The sequence below is a fragment of the Engystomops pustulosus genome, chromosome 3 (genome assembly GCF_040894005.1).
Source record: "Engystomops pustulosus chromosome 3, aEngPut4.maternal, whole genome shotgun sequence".
NCBI classification, from domain to species: Eukaryota; Metazoa; Chordata; class Amphibia; order Anura; family Leptodactylidae; genus Engystomops; species Engystomops pustulosus.
In genome coordinates, this window is record NC_092413.1 from 173,156,503 (window position 1) to 173,174,665 (window position 18,163).

The window sequence follows — 18,163 nt, forward strand, 5'->3', positions numbered from 1 at the left end:
AAAGGTCTTTAATTCTAAAATTAAATTGCTGCATACAAAACCAGAGGGACAAGTTTCCTTTGCTGCTACATCATGTTCTTAGATCTTCCAATAGTGACTACTTTACATAGATGGATATATAATTTTTTTTTCCAGTTTTTCAGAGAAGCAAAAGGGAGCATTTAGAGTGGTCTTGGCCAACACTGTCCCTTTCTTTAATCTTCATTAATTTTTTTCTTCAGTTGCTCATGTACATACGAAGCTGAGTGCATGAAACCCTATTTCATTGTACATGCACAGCACATCCAGCGCATTGACCAAGAATTAATTTAGAATCGATCAAGTCTTTCTACGTCATTGGCGGTTGTTGCAGACACCTATAGCTACCGTCTCTCTGAAATTAAGATGGAGTCTTATAAAAAATAGGGCTTATTTTCAGTGTATTCTTGTCTTTTTTCCATTATTCATTGCACACATTTTTCCTTGAACAATTTTTTTTTTCAGATCATAATTCTCCATATAATGAATTCTATTGAAAATGTGTTGTGACTATTGCCTTTACAAACATTAGGCCCAATTTCTCATATCTAGCAATTAAACTTTCCTTATATGTGCTTTTCTTGCCAATGTAGCGGCTTGTAGCACAATACATCCATCAGCTCCCTCCTAGTCATAATCCTCCTCCATGCGGCCTACAGAGATATGTTCTGAGCTGTGGCACCTAAAAACAGTTCTAGTGTCATTTTAAATAGAATCTCACTACAATGAAAAGGAAATATATTTGATGCCAAATTTTAAAATTCCATGTTGAGCGCACACACACACTGCTACATACACACACACATTTCATATCCAGTCCCAGTCACGTCATCATCTCTGGCCACATGAAAAAGTTTATGGACATTGCAATGATGCAAGAAGCACAAGATCATTTAAGTGCTTCTGAAATAACTCTAGAAATAGTCATGTCAGGACAAGCAAAGATCGAGTAAAATGCTTTGTCAGCACTTCACCCATTCTCCAGGACAGTGGTCAGGAGGGTGTACTGGATGCCCCGACCTTTGGACTATAAGACTAAGTTTTCCTGCTAAAAGTGTGTCCTTTGGTCCGAAAAACATGGTAACTTTATTGGTAAACTGCACAATATATATATATATATATATATATTATATATTTTTTTTACTTAGCCAAAGCCATAAGTTTCCCCTTGGGAAATTGAGACTATAAAAAGGAGGGACTTGCATCTAAACCTTCAGCAGCATTTTTACTAATAAGGTTACTTATAAAAATAGCCTGAATTGAAAGAGCAGAAGATAAACCACTTGCCATCAGGTGGGAAATCTAGCTTTTATTTTGAGACCTGACATAATGTGATATAAAAACGTTGAAGTTTACACAAGTATATTGACTTTCTACATGAATATAATCTTCATAATACAGTGGATAAATTTGTGAATAGAAGCTTCTGCCCGAAAGTGCATAAATCCAGAGAAATTATACAAAGTTGAAAACCATAAAATATACTTTTCTCTTCCGGAGAGATTTTTTTTCTATTAAACAAAATTTTTTATGTTATTATAAGCACTAACTGTCTGTGTCGCTGCAGCAGCAAATAACTGGGCTGCATAATAAATAATTAAAATATCGGCTGACCCATTTATTGTATTGGTGACAATCTACATTGTAAAGCCGCAGTTGAGCTAGAAGATGGCGTCTTAGCCACATTGGTCACTTCCATAATAGTATGCCATGCGTACCCCCTCTGGATACCTAGTATAAAGAAGTCTTTAAAAGGATGTCCATTGTGCATAGCAAAGCGTATACATTGAAATGCAGCACCTCTAGTCTGTGCTTGGGAGCCCGTGACATGTCCCAGTGCAGAGAAGATAAAACGCATGCAGATACGGATTGGTCGTGTCCACGTCTTGTCACTAGTGCCCAGTACTAGTACTAAAGCATTCATTACCTAGCAGCTTTTCTCAAATATTCTGTACATTTATATATTTTTTTAATTTGCCTCCAAGACCTAACAGTAGGCAGAATTTGGCTCCTCGCTAAAGCCCTTCTTGATGAAAACCTACAAGAATATTACGTAGCATCAAATGCAGCAACCACTTCACATGTGACGCCATATAATAATCAAACAGTGTTCCTTTCCCGAGCGTCTCCTTCCAGGTTGTGCTGCAGATGCACCACCACTGTTCCAGTATTGTGCTCCTCATCGCTGCTGTCACTGTCATCTGCATCATCGTCACACGCGTCATCGTCTTCATCATCATCGTCATCGTCATCAGAAGACTCCACTATACTCTGCTGTGAGCGCGATTCAGACATCGCCCCAAATGACTGTGTGCTGGCAGATGGGACGGGCCGTAGCAGCGGAGTGTTTTCGGAGACATCATTATCTTCTTGGCTGCTGTCCGAATCGGAATCAGAATCTCCTTGAGATGGGATGACCTTTTGCTTGCAGACAGGACAGGTTTTCTTTGTTTTTGTTAACCAGGGGTCAACACATTTGCAGTGATAGGCTGAGAAGGGAAAATGGATTAGACATCTTTACAAATTGTGTGAAATTATTTCCATGAGCGATAAAAGTTTACAAAAAGGATAACAAGTAATTTATTGGCTATATTTTTTAATCCACAATGCAACAGAGACTTGCAAAAGTATTCATACCCCCCCCCCCCCGAACATTTACTCGTTTTAAAAAGCAAAACCAAAAAGAATCAATTTTTGAGACGTAACCCAAATAAAATGTGCAAATTTTTGTAACTTAAAATAAAAGGAAAAAGTGTGCTGTGCTTATGTCATCAACCTTCCTTCACCCCTTAAGGACCAGGCCCTATTTTGTTTTTGAGTCATGTAAAGAGCTGTTTTCTGCGTGACAATTTGCACTTCATAGTAATGGTAATTTAATATTCTATGCCGCATACAGGGAAGCGGGAAAAAAATTCTGAATGCTGTGAAAATGAAAAATAACATTTGAACCATTTCTTGTGGGCTTGGATTTTACGGCTTTCACTGTGTGCCCTAACTGACATGTCTACTTCATTCTTTGGGTCAGTACGATCACGGGGATACCAAATTTGTATAGGTTTTGCAATGTTTTCATACATTTACACCTGTACAAAAGGCTTCTGGCACTAATAATTTTTTCATACTTGTACAGAGCTGTGGGTGGTGTCATTTTTTGTAAATTTTGATGACGTTTTTAATGCTTCTATTTTTAGGACTGTACGACCTTTTGATCACTTTATTGATACCATTTGCGACTTTGGGCACTATTTTCCGTCACGGGATTAAATACAGTGAAAAAACTATTATATTTTGATAGTTCGGGCATTTTCGGACTCGGCAATACCTATTGTGTTTATGATTTTTACTGTTATTTTACTGTATATTTATATGACTTCTAGGGAAAGGGGGGGCAATTCGAATTTTTAGTTTTTTTTAAAATATATATTTATATATTTTTTTATATTTCCCCCCCCGGGCATATAGCCACTCAGCCTCCATACCCCCTCCCACATATAGCCAGCCAGGCCCATGACCCCCCCTCCCCCCATATAGCCAGCCCCATGGGCCCCCCCCAAACCATATAGCCAGCCCCATGGGCCCCCCCCCCCCCAAACAACTTCCTTACCATGTGAACACGGCAATACTCGCAGCTTATCTCCTTCTTCATACTCATCTAGGCAAACTGCACACACATCATACTCATCACCTGCAAGATGAAAGGGAATCTGCAGCATTAAAAGGAGTTACCAAAAATAAAAGAAAAAGTGATGCTCATAGGACACGGAGCTAAATATAGCCGAGCGCACAGGACTAAGTTGTCTTTCTTCCAGGTTCCTGATTCATTACAGATGTTGAACGCAAATTCTTGTAGCATCTAAATATTTACACATCTTTAAGCTGCTCAGCATTTGGAAACATTACATAAACTTTACCGTACAAGGAGACGCAGCTGAACCTTTCCACTTCTCCCTACAACTAACACTGTATATAGTGGAGCTACACAATGTAGAAGGCAAGTCAGAAATGTAAGACAACAAGCTGCTCAACATAAAGAGGGGCCAATTTATGAAGACTGGAGTCATTTGTGGTCGTTTTTGTGAAACTGCTACTTTTTGGTGTAGCTTTACCAGCTGCATCACTTAATGAATGTGACATTTAAGCTGGGTGACATTTTGGTCATGTCTGTGGGTGTGCTGCAGTCACATTTCAAACACGACAACATAAATTGACCAACATGAACGCCACCTTCACCCTTCCATGGAATTTATTTTTTGTATAAACTATTCCATGAAACAGTGCGTTTAAAGGGAACCTGTCATCAAGAGCACATGTTCTGGCTCCCTCATGTCCAAACAGAGAATAGTGTACACACTGCCAAAGTTTTTTTTATAGTAAAACTGTCTTTTACATAAAAAAAAAAGTTGGATCAAAGTTTACCATTCTGTATATAGAGCTGTGTCCCTAGTCCCATGGGAGTGGCCAGGAAAAAGCGGTTAAAGAGAACCCGTCATGCAAAATAACCCCCCTAACCTAAATATATTTTCATAAACTGCCATTAGAAAGCATTGCCTCTATCTCTGCATTGTCTCTCTACATGCCTGTAAACTTAAGCAATGAGGTCCTAAAGCTGTATGCAAATGACCTGTGAGATGTCCAATGAAGCATTATTATATTCAAGCTGTCCAGCTTATTCATGAGTGGGAGGCATAGTCACACCCCCAGTGCTTGACTGATAGTCTGTATAATGGTGTGAGGTATAATGGTGTAATGGCTCCTCCATGTGCTTCCTGGTGTTGGCGGACCCTGCAGCCTGTGTGTATGAGATACTCCTATATACATGACTGACAGCCTGTATAATGATGTGAGGTATAATTGTGTAATGGCTCTTCCATGTGCTTCCTGGTGCTGGCGCCCCCTGCAGCCTGTGTGTGTATAGGAGAGATACAACAGCTCCAGGCAGCCATGTGTATAGCAGAACATGTCAGGTACTTGTGTAGCTGATGTCTGTGTCTCACACATGTGCATGGGAGGATGCAGCATGTCAGCAGGTAAAGCACAGACACTAGCTGTGTCTTTACTATACATTACACACAGACATGAGCAGGGGGAGGAGAGGGGTAACGGGTGACATCACTGCCTCTGACCATGTGACCAGCCTAATTTACATAATTAAGAAGATTTTACAATGATTAATGTATGAATTGACTAGATAAAGGCTGCGATGGATCCTTGTGAGCTGCTCCAACAGGTAGTGCAGACAGGGCTAGTGACACAGACCTAATTGACAGGTGTCCTTTAAAGTGCAGCAATTCAGATAATTTATACCCAAACCCTAAAGAGCTGAATAGTTATATCTCCTCATTATCTTACCTTTCTTAAATTTATGAATCGGAAGTTTTTTCAGCTGGTCTTTGCGCAGTCGGTTTCTTCTTGCTCTGTGTCGATCTTGCACGAATTTGGTGATCTAAGTTTATATAAATCAAACGCAGATAGATGGTATTAGTCTTGTAATGTAACTTCTTTATAGGCTTTATTGTATTAGTAGTCTTTTACAAAAAATAGCTACAACGTAGATTCTAGCCAATAAAAAAAAAAAAAAAAAACAGAAGTTACTTACCGGTAATGATGTTTCCTCGTACCACGACGGCACCAACCAGAGAGGGATCCGCCCCCAGGGACAGGAAACCTGAGCTTAAAAACCGCGCTCCTCCTATCCTGCCTCAGTGGGTTACAGAGACTTGGAAGAGATTCATCGTTAATACATCAGAAAAAATTTTCCATGCATGTGTAGTATGTGGGCATATACACATATGTATATGAAAATTATACATATACATACATATATCTATATATTTATTTTTTTTTTTTGCGACACCCAATTGACCGACACCAAGAAAAAGTAAGAACAACACCCGGGTGGGAATATACCAGGTGCCGTCGTGGTACGAGGAAACATCATTACCGGTAAGTAACTTCTGTTTTCCCCAGCACCACAACGGCACCAACCAGAGAGATTTTCAGAGAAGAAAACTTTAGGGAGGGATAATAGAGGAGAGAACCTTCCTCCCGAAGGAAAGGTCGAGAGAACCCGCCACATCCAACCTATAGTGTTTAAAGAAGATGTGGGGGGTAGACCAACATGCAGCTTGACATATTTGTTCTAATGAGGCATGTCTGAACTCTGCCCATGATGTTGCCAGAGCTCTGGTGGAGTGGGCATGAATATTTTCTGGAATAGATCTTTCGGCTACTTCATAAGCTAACTGGATGGTAGCCCTGATCCATCTAGCGATAGTCGTTGATGATGCATTTGTCCCCTTGTTCTTCCCTGAAAAGAGAACAAACAGACTATCTGTCCTACGGAACAATTCTGAACTTTCCAAATATTGAAGTACACTACGCCTGACATCCAGATTATGGAAGGACTTTTCCTTATCTGACTTAGGTTCTGAGCAAAAGGAGGGCAGAACTATATCCTGAGACCTATGGAAGTCCGAGACTACCTTCGGAAGGAACTTGGGGTCAGGTCTTAATACAATCTTATCGGGAAATAAAGTAAAGTATGGAGGCCTACGGGATAGTGCAGCAATCTCACTTACCCTCCTAGCAGAGGTAATGGCTACTAAAAATACAACCTTAAAGGTAAGTAGTTTTAGAGAGAGATTTTCTAAAGGTTCAAAAGGGGGACCTGACAGTGCCTTTAATACTAAGGATAAATCCCAGGGCGGAAAGCTTGACCTAGTGGTAGGGCAAAGTCTTATGGAAGCCTTAATAAATCTAGCCACCCAAGGATGGTTGGCCACATCCTGGTCGAACAGAGCTGCAAGGGCCGACACCTGGACTTTCAGTGTGGATGGTTTCAGACCCTTTTCTAGGCCTAGTTGTAAAAACCCCAGAATGTTACTAAAATCTGGATTATACATATCAATTGGTCTCTGACCCATAAACCTAAAGAAAGCCTTCCAAGTTCTTAAATAAATCCTGTAAGTGATGGGCTTTCTACTTTTTTGGAGGGTCGAAATGACTTGACCTGACAGACCCTTTTTCTCAAGAATCAACCTCTCAATAGCCATGCCGTAAGATGAAGCCCCCTCACTTCTGGATGATAAATAGGGCCCTGGTATAACAAGTCTTTCCATTCTGGCAGAACCCATGGGTCCGCTATTGACATGTCTCTCAGACTTGAAAACCAAGCACAGCGAGGCCAAAAGGGGGCGATGAGGATGACTTTTGCCTTTTCCCGCTTTATCTTCCCCAGAATTCTGGGAATCAGGATCATGGGGGGAAAAGCGTATAACAGGCGATGGTCTCCCCAATTTTGGGAGAAGGCATCTATTGCTAATGGATGATCCCTGTAATCTATGGAGAAAAAATGTTTTACCCTTCGATTTTCTCTGTTGGCAAAAAGGTCTATTTCTGGGACCCCCCACCTTTTGGTTATCAGGTTGAAGATTTTCCCATTGAGAACCCATTCTCCCTGACGGATGATGTTGCGGCTTAAGAAGTCTGCTTGGGTATTTTCTGCCCCTTTTATGTATACTGCCTTCAGTGACGCTAGGTGTGACTCTGCCAGCTGAAAAATCTGAGAGGCTATCTGCATGAGGTGTGGACCCCTTGTACCCCCTTGCTTGTTTATATAGGCTACTGCCGAGGTATTGTCTGATCTTACTACAATGTTTTTGTCCCTCAAGAAAGGTAGAGCTGCTTCCAGCCCCTTTAAAATGGCTCGTAGTTCTTTGCCGTTTGATGAGAGGATTGCTTCCTGGGTGCTCCACTGGCCCTGAAATATTCTGCCTTCCAAGTGTGCACCCCAACCCCATGGGCTTGCGTCTGTTGTAATGATTCTTTCTGGACTTGAAACCCAGGGGAGACCTTTCTCTAAATTTATACGATCCAACCACCAATTTAGAGATTCCTTTACTAACTCTGGTATATGTATCTCTTTGTCTAAGGAAGAAGGATTTTTGTCCCAAACTTGCAGAAGAAAATACTGTAAGGTTCTTATGTGAAATTGAGCCCAGGGAACTGCGGGAATGGTGGCCACTAGACTCCCTAGCAGGGACATACCTTTCCTGATGGTTGTACGTGAGGACCTTTTTATATTTATTATACTTTCTCTTATTCTTCCCTGTTTTTCCCGGGGGAGAAAGGTCTTTTGGTAATTTGAGTCTAGGAGAACCCCCAGAAAGAGCTTCTGTTGGGACGGGACTATTTCTGATTTTTCTATGTTGACTAGCCATCCCAGAGAATCTAGAATTTTCCGAACTCTGATTACTTGTTCTTCTACTGCTTCTTTTGAAGGCCCCACCAGAAGAAAATCGTCTAGGTAAGGTATGAAAAGCCCCTGATCTAGTCTGATGAAGGCTGACATTTCTGAAATAATTTTTGTAAAAACCCTTGGTGCAATGGCAATACCAAAAGGGAGGGCTCTGTATTGGAAATGTCCTATTTTTTGACCTAACTGAATCGCAAACCTTAGGTACTTCTGATAATCCGGGTGAATAGGTACATGGTAATAGGCGTCTGTAAGGTCGATTGACGCCATAAAACATCCCGGATATAGCAGATTTACCGCTGACTTTAGCGTTTCCATTTTGAAGCTTGGTACCTGTAAGAAACTGTTTAACTCTTTCAGATTTATAATAGTTCTTAAGGCGCCACTTGGTTTTTCTACCCAGAATAGAGTTGAGTAGAACCCTAGTCGTTCTTCCTCTATTGGGACTGGGCACAGTACCTTTTTGGAGAGTAATTCGGTCACTTCCGCCATCATGTTGCCTTTCTCTCCCGATGGAACTCTTGTTATCCTGAATTTCTGAGGAGGAAAGTTCTTGAAGTCCAGTTTTATCCCCCGAGATATGGAACTGAGAATCCACTGACTGCATGAAAATGTGTTCCCAGGCGGGGAGGAAGTGGGATAATCTTCCCCCCACCTGGGGCCTCGCGTCATTGTGGCCGGGAAGTGGCCTGCCTAGACTGCGTATGCTGTTGGCCGAACAAGTAACCCCTAGTTGGCTGAGTGGGTCTGGATGGACCTGGTCTGTTCTCTCTATCCCTCCTTTGGTACCTTGATCTACGAAAGGACCGAAAGGATCTAGGTTTATTAGGAGTAGAGGTAATAGGAAACCCTTTCTTTTTGTCACCTGCTTTTTCCAACAAATCGTCCAAGATGGGACCAAATAAAAAATTACCGTCACAGGGGATGCCGCATAGTTTACCTCTAGAGGCTATATCCCCTGACCAATTTTTTAACCATAACGCCCTTCTGGCTGAGTTAGACAAGGCTGCTGATCTAGCTGAAAGTCTTAATATATCTACCAAAGCATCGGCCAGTAGAGCCGCCCCTTTTTGAATACCTGCTATTGAGGTTTTTAGGGATTCTCTAGGGACTTTGTTCTGGATATCCCCCCCAAGCTGGTCTAACCATAACAGGAGTGAGCGAGCCACACAGGTTGCCGCTACTGCTGGTCTGAAGGAAGTGGTCGCATACTCCCATGATTTCTTGAGAAAACCCTCTGCTTTTCTATCCATGGGGTCTTTTAGAGCATTAATATCCTCAAAGGGTAAAGAGGCGCCACGGGAGATTTTAATAATAGAAGCATCCACTTTTGGTGGAAGGCCCCAGGTGGACGTAGCGTTTTCCTCAAAGGGGTATTTTCTCTTAATTGCCCTAGGGATATAGGATTTTTTATCGGGGTTTTGCCATTCTTTAGTGATCAGGGAACGTATGGTATCGTGGATTGGAAAGGTACGCCTTTTCCTTTCCGTCAGCCCCTCAAACATTATGTCTTGTACTGATTTATGAGGTTTTTTCTCCTCTATATCCATGGAGGATCTAACCATCCTCAATAGCCCTTCAGTATCTTCCGCTAAAAATAAAGGACGTCCCGACAGTTCCTCTTCTGAGACTGAAGAGTCATCCCCCTTTTCTCCCTCCTCCCCTGATACGGATAATGTTTCCATGGGAGTAGCTGAGGAGGGTCCCGGAAGGTCTTTTCCTATAAAGGTAGGTTGTTGGTCAATGATATTTTTAACTGACACCTGCACTTCTTCTCTAATGACAGACCGCAAAGATTCCAGCCAAGAAGAAGACTCTACTGCCATAATCTTTGCAATGCATGCAGAGCAAGTACTTTTTTCATAGTTTGTAGGCAACTTTCGACTACAGATTTTACAATCCCTGTGATGGTTTTTTTTTTTTGGTAGCTTTTTTGGGGACCTCTTCTCCCTAAAAAGTAGTTTTTTAGAAAATTGGCATTAGTGTCAGAAAACCACAGAAAAGAAATCCCCAAGAACACTCACCACCCTGAATTACCGGAGTCGGGGTCCTCAAGGGCTCAGGAGCATCACGTCTTTCTGCCATACTGAAAGAGTGTTAGAGCGCCATTCACCTGAAAGCCCGGTCTTTTTATAAAAAATAGGCTCCGCCCCCCCCTTCCGGTACCGCCTTGACTCTTGAGTTTTTCCACTCCAGAAGAGTCCCAAGAAACAGTAAAACACTACTTGGTATAATAAAAGACTCACCCAAGGAGGAGTACTACAGTCCCTGGGCTCCTCCTGGATCTTGGCGGCGTGTCAGGGAAACACGGCCCCGCAAACCGGAAGTACTTCTTACTTCCGGTCGCGCTCTCTGCCATGCGCCGGACCGGGTTTAAAAGGCGCTCTGCGTGCGCGCGCCTGGTCCTAGAGGCGGGAGAAGTCGGCCGACCACGGGTGCAACTCCCTGGATGGAGGCCTCCGCTGGTAAGTGATACCTGAACCGCCAACCAGCGGTTCTAAAATAACAAACCAGAGAAGCTCAGGTCCCTTCCAGGGACAGGAAACCACTGAGGCAGGATAGGAGGAGCGCGGTTTTTAAGCTCAGGTTTCCTGTCCCTGGGGGCGGATCCCTCTCTGGTTGGTGCCGTCGTGGTGCTGGGGAAATTATAGTAATAATCTTTATACATCACCATCATATTCCATAGCGCTTTTTTTTTTAAATCATGGGAGACATACCGTATATTGTATTATTTTATTTGCATATCTATCCAACCTTGAACCACAACCTAAGCATCTAGATAATATCTAGTTTCCAAGAAGGACAGAATATGTTTTTTGTCTACATATCTGTAGATTTTGGCTAGGACTTCTGAATGTTCTACTTATTTCAGGTAAAGGGCAATGGGGCCACCAAGGTGTAACACCTTCTAGTCATTATGTGATGGTCAGCATTTTCCTGCATCTTTGATCTCCGTGAACTTCCAGCTGGTGGATGGAGACTCACTGTTCTCCTCCCTCCTCCTCCGATCCTAGAGGAAGCATTGAGGGGGCATGCCAGGAGTCAAAGTAAAAATGACTAAGAAAGTAATTCACTCCAAACAGTGACCATTGAAGTCTGCAATGAAAATTTAACAAAATAACTCTTACCATGTCTCCATTTAATAGGATTTTCCAAATATGCAGCATATATTTAGTGAACAAGTGTACAGTATGTCAGCTCCTTTTATATAGCGTTGTGAGTTACTAAGGACAAAGCTAAAATAAAGAACATTGTGGACTCTGCTACATACCATAAAAATGACAATCAGCACCAGACAAATCCCAACAATGATTAGAAATGGTATTAAGTAGTATTCCAGAGGCAGGTTTCCATCAGGCTGTAATTCTATGTATGCACTAAGCAGAGAAACAAAAAGCAAAAACACAGAGATGTCGGAGAAGCCACGTCACATTATTTACAGTATACTAAACAATGCGGCATTATATAAATACAGCCAGTTTGTAACAAGTTCCATAAAAAGGTCATATAAAAAGGTGTTAAACTCTAGCTATTAGTCATAGATTGATGTCCATGGAGCAACTCAGAACACACGAAGAGCAGGGATTTAAATATATAGTCAAAGTGATCAAATCTTTTCCTACAAAAGTATGGATATCCAGAATATAGCAATATCGTGATCAACTGTGCCAGTACGATTTATCTCAGTGTGTTATCCACTGGCACATTTGTGGCAGCTAACCCACTCATTATTCCCAGCGTGGCAGCAGCCAAAGGTCCCTAGAACATAGGGTATGACAAATGTACTTAGTTTTGTTGCTCTTGAGTAACTTTGCCAGTGCAAACGTTGAGCTGCTGGACTGACGTTTGGTGTATCCAGCAGAAACACTGAGACAGAAAGCTTCTCTGGTAAACATTGTGCGTCTACAAGTCTGAATGTAAGAATCTGCCAATGCGAGAAAGCAGGAGACCGGTTTTGGAGACAAAAAGGCACACCTACCCTTTATCCCAGGTGAATTGATCCCGCATTATCTTTGCAGACTCCTCTCCAATAAAGACTGATGGAATGTCAATTTTCTTGAGTATGTCAACTTAAAAACAGAAAAAGAATTAAAAATGGAATGAAATATTTAAAATAGATTGGTTTGTGGGTTTTAAAATGGGTTTAAAACATCTTTTAGCTCAACGCTCAAATATCATAACTTTTGAAACCATCTAAATAGGCCATGATATTTCACATGTAATACATTCATTCAACGAAACACTGAAAAAAGTGCCAGTGCTAACAAAGGGTTGAGTACCGATTTACTATCTTGTAGTGGACCGCCATCTATTGAAGGTTAAATGTAATTTAATGGTTACAGCTTAATCTGAGACAAAACCTAACACACGTTATATACTATGTGTAGATTCTCAGGGCGTTACTTAAAAAGGGGCTTGAGTGTTAGAGTTTAAATGCTTGGCTGTAGTTCATCGCTATAAATGTTCAATTTATATGTAAATTTTTTTCTGTTCACCAGAAAAAATGGATTAAAACTGTGTCAGATGTATATCTGGACACCACCCTAGCCATATGGACCCCAGAGTGGAAAGAATAGCGACACAAGCTTACAAGGGGTTTTCATGGAAGGATATTGATATTCCATTTTAGCCATCACCTCTATATCAGAAAGCATTTGTTATGTATTTATACAGTACACACCATCATTGGATCCCATGCTGATAAGGTCATCTGAGTCGACATTGTATACAATTGCAGCTTTGTATCCTGCCTTCTGTGCATTCAACACCTATGAGGAAGCACAAGCCATTACCTCCCATTTCTCACATCTGGAAAGTGAAAATAAGTTTAGTAGGATGTACAATGGGTGTTGTCACACAATGCTGTACTGTGAAATATTTTAGCTCTAAAATAAAAAAACTAAAAATGAGTGATATAATTACAGGCAGTCCCCGGGTTACGTACAAGATAGGGTCCGTAGGTTTGTTCTTAAGTTGAATTTGTATGCAAGTCGAAACTGTATATTTTATAAATTGTAGTTCCAGAATTATTATTTTTTTTGCCCCAGTGACAGTTGGAGTTTCAAAATTTTTTGCTGTAATGGGACCAAGGATTATCAATAAAGCTTCATTACAGACACTTTTAAGCAGTCTGGGACTATAGTAAAGCTTCCAAAGAGCTTCACCAGACATCACAGGGGGCAGAGGGGTCCGTCTAACTATGGGTTGTCTGTAAGTCGGGGGTCCTTAAGTAGGGGACTGCCTGTATAACCACACAAATAAAAGGAACAGGAGAATATTAAGGATAAAATGAGCCCCCTGGAACCGTTCCGCGTTACTTAATGGGGCCAGGTTCACACATCTATTCCGCAGCTTCAGTCATGTTCATCCGTTATTTAGAGAGGACAAAATAGCTCATAAGCCGGGTAATTCTTTCTGCTATTAATGGAGCCCTATGAGGAACAGGAGGTCTGCTGTATTTTCGTTGTAATCCTCCATAACGGAAAGCAGAGACCCAGATGTAAACTGGGCGTAAAAAGAAAAAATTCTAATATCGGTCACATTCATAATACCTGTTAGAGCAGTGGGAGCTGAGCAAATACTAGTTTTATGGTAAAGAATTTGTAAACCTTTGTATTTCTATTCAGTTCATTGTAGGTTTTGGAGTCCAGTATGTGGTACTGACAGTTATTTCCAATCTATAAAATACTCATAGATCAGCAGTTTTACACATAAAAGCTTCCCCTTAATTCACCACTTTTAAAAACTTTGCCAAATGTTCAAATAAATTAACTTTGGAGCCAATTAATAACCTGCTTGCCAGTCATCAAGGAATTGCAACATATGTGTTTATATATCTGTTCATAGTCACCTTCTTAGACAGTATTTACACAGTATGTTTTTAAAAATGTTTACAAAATAATAGCCATTAACAGTATATGACCGTTCCATAGTATGGCTGGAGAAAATACTATAATGCTCTAGAAGAGGGTCCAGACTTATTAGACCATCTCCTGAAGGGGTGGGTTTTCTGTGCTTAAGGCTTCAAAGATCCATCTAAAGTGGTGCAGTTTTCGACAATCAAACATCTATCAATAGATGGATTGTAAACCATGCACACTGACATACTGGTGTGGGTCCCCTCTGGCAGGGTCTGCTCTTATTTTAGCTTCTTATGCCCTTGTTTGTAAGAAAAAAAGGGCTTTAAATATTATGTAAATGAGCCAGAGGGGCTCAAGGCGCCATTAACTCATATGGAACCTGGAGCCCCTCAGGCTTATTTGCGTGATTTTAAGCCTTTTTTGTCTTAAAAAAAAATCAGGGCATAAGAAGAGCAGATCCTGCAGTTCTAATTTATTTTTTTTTAAATCAAGATTTATTTAAATTTTCAGATTACAATACATTTTACAAACAAGCATGCCCCTCAGATGTGGCCTTTCTAGAAATACCACATGTTTACCTGTAATAAATCTCCTCCAAAGTCATGTAAAAATGAGCAGAGAAGAGTCAGTGTTAGAGGCTAGAGGGAGCATGTCACTTTTGATGTCTGGTATCAGATTAAAGAAGAGAATCAAGGCTTTGGTTCTATAGCTCCCAGAACCACAAGATTCTGTCTCTATCTGTATTCCCAACTAAGAATATACCTGCCCATATCTCCGCTTCTGTAGCTCATAGAATTTTCTTTCCGATCACCTCAGGCTTTATGTTCTGATTTAATCTGACACCAGAAACATCCTTATAGAACCCAAGATGTAGATGTCTAAAGAGATACTCCCCCTGCAGCCTCTCAGCCTGAGGGTTCTCTCCCAAAATATAACTGTTCGTTTTCCAATGAGTTTGGAGTGAGATTCTACATGTGAGGCGATTCTAGAATGTACATGCAATTCCCTACCTGAGGGGCTTAAAACGAAAATCTGCAGCAAAACCATATAGTTACAGAATTTTTCTTCCCCTAGTTGTACTTCACTAGAGTGTAACAAAACAAAACCATTGTTTTACTATAGTATTGTATTGCTTCCACTGCACTCACAGCAGAGCCAGATGCTGGATTTATAAATCAAAGGATATTTTTTTTTCTTAAAATACTGTCAGAGAATAATATGCTTTGCAATCCGCTCTGTGAAATAGTTAAACCGTTCCAGGAAAGTGTTTAAATAGGAGCTTGTGGAGAACCGGCCGGCATTCCTAAAATTCCACGGCAGGCCTGGTGGATAACGTCCTACCTAAAAACAAAGCGTATCCGAAGAATTGTAAAAGCAACTTTCTGGAGTATTATACCATCTTTGTGCACCTATTAAGCACATTATAATGCCGCAGTAGTAACACACACCTATTCATGCCCCCATTACTGCTTCAGTACCGATCCTTGGCTGTGTAGAATGGGTCTGGAGCCCCTCTGCCAGCTCATTTAAACTAGTATTTTGGTCAAATATAACAAAATTGTACCCACTGTAAAATGAATAGGGCACCGTGACGTTTTCAGTTCAGTAGGAAGTTAAAATGGTACAAACCTGATCAAGTTTTCCCACATCTTTATTTAGGAAGAACAAGTTCCTTGACCAGTCCAGACGGACTTACCTCTGGGGACCACACAACCGGGAGAACTCAATTAGTATTAAGAAAACCATCCCACAGACCATAGAGAATCCCAACAACATATGTATCATATGCCATTGTGCTAATTGCAATACATACCACTGCACTGCCAGTGCCCCTGCATCAAATCTCACTGGTGTACCATATGCAAATTGTTCTTGAAAGGTCATTGGGTCATGGGATGTTTTTTGGTGATTGTCTAAAGGGTCTTCTGAGAGGCTCACAACTTTTCAGATATGAAATAGTTACACAAAGTGTAAAGTCTGTACTGTGTGAATACTAAGGGTCAACAGGTTTCCTGCTGTGTAGATAGTGTCTGGGGTGTTATTTGCTGAAAAGTGGAGGAACTGATGGGGAATGGGAGAAAAATACCTCACCAGTCTTTGCAAGATACTTCTGCACAGACAGATATTCTGCTAGCTACACACAAAGAGCATCACACAACCTCCCTATCCTGCAGAGGCGCACAAGCCTCTCTCCATCAGAAGTTAGAATCCATCTGAAGGATACATTTTCACAGAAAATAAAACTGGTGGACAAAAGGTAATGAAATTAATAAAACAAAGTTGTGCTTTATCCCAAGAGCTAGTGATTGTTTGGGAAAAAAAAAAAACAAAAAAAAAAACTCAGTTGTGCTTTAAATGTATTTTGGCATTTCATGTGCTAGAGCAGAACAAGCATCATAATAAGAGGACTCTATAGCAAAAGGCCAAACAGACTCCTCTTTACGGTGCCAGGTTATGTTTCTCTGCATAAAATGCCTTGCAGTCATTAGCCTCTTCCTACCTTTTATGAGGCATGGACCAATTCCACAAGACACTGCACAAGGAGAAACTTTTATAGAACACCAAGGAGCAAAAATGAGAGGAGACCAACCTGACCGCTACCCCTTTTATCAAGAGGAGGCAAAATAATTTAGGGGACGGTCCCAAACTTGCAATGCATGTGCCAATGGAATGAATAAAGAGGCCTGGTAAAATATGCAGTTCAGCTTCACACAACTTTGCATATAAATAGCATAAAGCCTACAGCAGGGAGGCCGGCAGCAGTATAGTTATTGCACAAGTGGCCATAGAAACAGATGAACTGAGTATTGTACCCATAGAGATCTGTGTGCCATTACACATTCTGTCCCTGTGCAACCCACTCAGATCATAAGAATAGTAACATTCTCCAGAAAAGGAAAGCAGCATTCAGGCCTGGTAAAACCTCAGAGTACAAAGTATACTGCTCCCTGCAAGGTGAATCAAGATGTCCTGGGAGGTATGAGAGACACAAGACAACTCCTAGAAAAAGAGATGTTCCAGGGATACTAAATGACTAAAGCAGAAGCATAGACTGCTTGGACTTTCAGATTCTTTTATCCACACCCCATGCTAAGGAACCAGATCAACACGGCACAAATCAAGGGCCCCTGATAACGAATCTTCAGTGTATTGGCGAACTATGGACATTAAAACGATATCTACCACCAGGAGCAAGGATTGTAAACCAAGCACACTGGCAGGATCTGCTCTTCTTTTAGCTTCTTATGCCCTATTTTTTTTACAACAACAAAAAAAAAGCTTTTAAAATTATGGAAATGAGCCTGAGGGGCTTCTGGCTTCATAGGTGTTAATGGAGCCTCTCAGGTCCATTTGCATAGTTTGTTTAAGCCTGTTCTTAAAAACAAGGGCATAGAAAGCTTAAAGGAAACCTACCATTTCAAATGGTAGGTGTAAGCTGTAAACACCAAGCACCAGCTCAGGGTGAGCTGGTGGCGGTGCTTAGTTTCGTTAGTGTTAAAACTGCGGTATCGCGGTTTTAACACTTTTTAAACTTTATAGCAGAAACTGCTTCGGCGCTGCGTGCGCACGATCCTGCGCGCGCCTACATAGGAAATGCCGCAGGCTATAAAGTTTAAAAAGTGTTAAAACCGCGATACCGCGGTTTTAACACTAACGAAACTAAGCACCGGCACCAGCTCACCCTGAGCTGGTGCTCGGTGTTTACAGCTTACACCTACCATTTGAAATGGTAGGTTTCCTTTAAAGCAGGGGTCAGGAACCTTTTTGGCTGAGAGAGCCATGAAGCCACATATTTTAAAATGTTATTCTGTAAGAGCCGTACCATATGCACATGCCCCCCAGTAGATAGGTAGTCCCAGCGTCACGGGTGCCCCTGCGATCTACGCATTGGATCGCAGGCACACCAGTGCCCCTATCCGTGGCGGTGCCCCTTTCCAAGCTCCCTCACCTCTCTACGTTCCTGCTCCCGCGCTGGCACTCGCAGATTTGATGAGCCAGTGCGCTGCTGCTTCTCGCTGCTTACGTCCCC

At 41.5% G+C, this 18,163-nt stretch overlaps 1 protein-coding gene across 1 annotated transcript in view; it reads right to left on the minus strand.

The window, feature by feature from the left end:
* Positions 1-1,307: 1,307 nt before the first annotated feature.
* The window catches only part of RNF13 (ring finger protein 13), a 47,685-nt gene continuing 30,829 nt past the window's right edge, over positions 1,308-18,163 (minus strand). The window contains exons 5-10 of the mRNA XM_072143046.1: positions 12,954-13,041; positions 12,252-12,342; positions 11,544-11,649; positions 5,368-5,461; positions 3,623-3,703; positions 1,308-2,507 (exon numbers count right to left, since the gene is read on the minus strand). Coding sequence (XP_071999147.1) covers positions 2,119-2,507; positions 3,623-3,703; positions 5,368-5,461; positions 11,544-11,649; positions 12,252-12,342; positions 12,954-13,041 — 849 coding nt within the window. The 3' untranslated portion in view covers positions 1,308-2,118. The remainder of the gene's footprint in view (positions 2,508-3,622; positions 3,704-5,367; positions 5,462-11,543; positions 11,650-12,251; positions 12,343-12,953; positions 13,042-18,163) is intronic.